Below are 4,205 nucleotides of genomic sequence, written 5' to 3' on the forward strand. Positions count from 1 at the left end.
TTAGACCAAGAGTAACAAATTGCATATGGAGTTCATTGTTTTATGATTCACAATACAGATTAAGATATAATGATTAGTTCTTTTGCATATTTGTTTTGGCTGCTTGTTGTTGTGAGAATATTTTTCAAAAGCAAGATAGCAAAAAAAATTAGATGGGGCATCGCCGCACATGGGGGCATGGACAAATTTCCAAACTACAAAAAATAAGTGCTTTGGTACGTTCTCTTATATTAATTTCATTTCCTTACAAAAAATATATATTTCTGGAAAATAAAATTAAATGTCGTTTGGGACACAAAAGCATCTTCGGTTAACATTTTAACTGCTAGTACTTAAGAGTCAAGCTTATACAATTTGGTAATATGCTTTGTTTATTGTTTATCATAAAGTAATAATTCCAGCTACACATGTGGTGGGTCTTATTTCTTTCAAACTTTCATCTGAAACCAATCTTTGAAAACTTTATACTTAAAACTTAAAAAATAATGTTGGTTTTATCTTGGCAAATGGTTATTCAAAATCAACTACAAATTTAATGTTTTTGTTTTTGGCAAACAAATTTAAATGTCATTTCAGTGTTACTGTTTTAAATTTGTACATATATAGTCAATAAAGCGATAGATACATCAAAATACGAATCTTATATATAATCTAAGGGCTAATACGAACCATAAGAGCATCTCCAATGGTAGAATATTCATTTTGGGTATGTAAACAAATAAATATTAATATTTTAATATAATATAGTTATATAATGAAATTTTAATTTTAAAATTAAAAATTAACCAATATGAATGAGACACATGTAGATACTCTACACAATGGGGTTCTGAAATAAGGATTTTTAGAACCCTCTCTCTTATTTTATTAATTTTATTCTTTATTTTAATTGGTAAGAATCTTTGTAAAACCTACTACTGGAGATGGTCTAATGTAAAACCCACCATTGATGGTTTAAGAACTAACAAAGAGAAAATAAATAATAATTCAATCACTAATTCGAAAGGACAGAGAAGACAGTTTCGTAATTATCTCAAAAAGTTAAGGGCATTGTTGTATTCCCTTCACTATTTAAACTTCGTCTCTCCCAAATGCTCAAATCCCTCCACCTGACATTTTTTCTTTCACTTTCTCTCTCGCTTTCTCGTGAACAAAAATAAAGAAAAATCAGGACTCGAAGATTCCGCCTTTTCTACTTCAAAATATTGACTAAACTGAAGAAGATAAAAAAAAATAATGGCCGGAGGACTCGGAAAATGCAGCAAGATCCGCCACATTGTGAGACTCAGGCAAATGCTCCGGCGATGGCGCAACAAAGCACGGTTATCTTCAGTGAGCCGTTGTGTGCCGTCGGATGTTCCATCTGGACACGTGGCAGTCTGCGTGGGTAGCGATTGCAGGAGATTCGTGGTGCGCGCGTCGTACCTGAACCATCCGATCCTGAGTAACCTCCTCGTCCAAGCAGAGGAAGAGTACGGTTTCGCGAACCAGGGACCGTTGGTTATCCCTTGTGAAGAATCGGTTTTCGAGGAAGCGATTCGGTTCATTTCCCGGTCCGATTCGTCACGGTCGAGCCGGTTTACTTGTCCCGACGATCTCCAGAAATGCCACCACGGAGTAGGAATCAAAAGCAAGATAGATCTGTTGATCGAATCTCGGCCGTTGCTTCACGGCGTCGCCGAGAAAGCAATCTGGTGATTCTTTTTGAGATCGACGGAGAAGAGCGTCGGTTTTGTACGATTTCTGACACGGTTTGACTCGGAACGGGTTTAATCGACATTTGAGGGAATCAGAAGAAGTACAGAAGGCGAATTTTGAATGTAATAAATCATTGTCATTGACTCGGCTAAGTTACCACCGAGTCGGGTGGTGCTAATTTTAATCGGGTGGCGAGTTACTCACTGAGTCGAGTCAGGCGAGGTTGCGGGTAGAGAGAAGGAGATGGCGGTTAAAAGGTGGGTGGAGTCGTTCACCGAGTCATCCCGAGTCCGATTCCGAGTTCAAGACTGTAAAATGTAAATAAGACAAATGAACATTTGGGTTTCATGAGAAAGAGAGAACGTGAGTATGATTCAAAGGGCTTTTGATTTTAATATTGATCTATCACCTTTCTCTGTAAATTCCTTGACTTTTATAATCAAAATTTATATTTCTTTAAGAATTAAAACATCAAACACAAAGTACAAATCTTTGTTGTTTGTTACATAATATACAAGTTTAGTTAAATTATGCCTCCTCCGGATAAAATCACCAATAGTAATATAACTACTGGTTTAATTTCAGGAATCACGTTTTATTTTATCTAACTCATCCGCATCATTATTTTTCTAGCTAGTTGATCCTTACAATTGCACTACATAAATAATGCGGGAATATTTAGTACATAATCTTAGCAGGAAACTCTTACAACGAATAAGCTTAAACCATAAAATGTTGGAGGAAAATTTTAGAGTCCTGAAATAAATTTTGTGAAATACTTAAAATATTGAATCCGACCAAGGCCATGTGAGGGAAAGACTATTAGCCCATTTTATCTGTTTCGCCTGACTCTGCTCAACTTATTTTTTTTTGTTTGTCTTCACTTTCTCCATACAGTAAAAAGTACAGTCTACGGTACACATAATCATTTCATTTTGTTTTATTTAATCAGTGTTATATGTTTTACTACGGAAACTGTGTACTTTAACATTGCGAAGCTGATAACTCTAAACAGCCGAAAAAAAAAAAAAGCTGATAACTCTAAACTAATGCTATTACTTAAAAGTAGTTAAAGATTATTGCCTCCCTTTTCTCGCGATCTCCAGAATCTTTTTATAATATGAATGTCTTTTTTTCTTCTCGAAAATATGTATTTTTTTTTTCTAAAAACAATAGATATGTCTATTACTTTTTGTTCCTACTCAGATGTGTCTATATCTTTTTTCTTAAAAAAAAAATTGATGTGTCTATGTCTTTTTTTTTTTAACATAGATGTGTCTATGTTTTTCTTAACATCTTTCATTAAACCGTGGAAGTATAAAGTAGTCATCAGGCATGGAGGCGTATAGAAGATGAGTAATTTTAACTTCAATTTTAAATATGGTTTAGTACAATAAGGACAATTATATCTTATACAATAAATACAGCTATAAATTCGAATAGTTGCGGCGGCATAAGTAATTTGGTAGTTGTGGAACAACCATATGGAAATTGCTTAATAAGGTCTAGACGAGTAAATGTGGTCAAACTGATAAATAGTGAGTTACAAAATTTAATTTTATAACTGGATTTATTTATTCATATGCAGTGGAATCGCGTTGACAAGGAAAAACGTGGTAAGCGCAATCACTATTCACTAGTGTCTATCGATTTTGGATTCAAAGTTCATTTATATACTTGTCAATTAATTTTGGGTTGATTATTTTGTTGTCAAATAATCGGTAGATATGGAATTATCAGCTACCTGTTTTCAGTTACACATAAAATTGTGTAGATTTGAAAAGGAAATGCACTTAGAGAGAAAGAAAAAAATGTCACAATACTTTCTAAAAGTTACAATAATGTTATATATGTATTTATGAAAATGACCTTGCCTCCATCCTAAACCCCACAAAAATACAGATATCTGGCATATGTTCTAACATTTTCCTACTTTAAACATCACCCCACATAAAAAAGAAGAAGGGAGAATACTTTACAAAACTACACATTCATCAGTATATACATAAATATAAAATATCTATAGGTCCTTTTCTATATGTACGAACAATGTACTGCCACTTGGAATGACATTAACATATATGTGTATATAATTTATAAAATTGGAATTATATGAGATACGTTTTTAGTGGATTCGTATAAATACTTACAAAAAAATATTATTAGACAGAGAAACCTAATTAATTAGTAACAGAAAAATGATGAGAAGATTCTTTGAAATGACAGCGAAGAGAAGCTCCCAATTGGGAGCCATCGATCCAATCACGGAGCTCATAACTTTCCTTTTGTGCCCTTAGCTTCCGGTCGTTTTACACACCTCTACCCTTCCCGGGCTTCCTCAAGCTCATTGTTTTTGTTTTCTTTCTTGCTGACTCTATTCAATTGTTGACAAAAACATAAAAATAAATTTATCAATTTGGGGGAAAACTAAGGAATTGGGTGTTCAGGGAAAAATTAAGAATTGTCGTGGTTGTATATATCGATGCTATTACCGTTTACTCGGGATT

At 33.7% G+C, this 4,205-nt stretch overlaps 1 protein-coding gene across 1 annotated transcript; it reads left to right on the plus strand.

Annotated features, from left to right (window-relative positions):
- The first annotated feature begins 1,109 nt into the window (after positions 1-1,109).
- Positions 1,110-2,120, plus strand: LOC18992944 (auxin-responsive protein SAUR50). Its single transcript, XM_006416396.2, has one exon. It carries the CDS (start codon positions 1,237-1,239, stop codon positions 1,696-1,698), a length of 462 nt encoding a protein of 153 aa, XP_006416459.1. The 5' UTR covers positions 1,110-1,236; the 3' UTR covers positions 1,699-2,120.
- The last annotated feature ends 2,085 nt before the right edge of the window (positions 2,121-4,205 follow it).

The sequence above is a fragment of the Eutrema salsugineum genome, unplaced genomic scaffold (genome assembly GCF_000478725.1).
Source record: "Eutrema salsugineum unplaced genomic scaffold, Eutsalg1_0 scaffold_5, whole genome shotgun sequence".
In the NCBI taxonomy this organism is placed as follows: Eukaryota; Viridiplantae; Streptophyta; class Magnoliopsida; order Brassicales; family Brassicaceae; genus Eutrema; species Eutrema salsugineum.

Excerpts from the sequence above, each read along its gene's own strand:
- LOC18992944 (XM_006416396.2), top strand. The coding sequence starts at position 1,237 with ATGGCCGGAGGACTCGGAAAATGCAGCAAGATCCGCCACATTGTGAGA.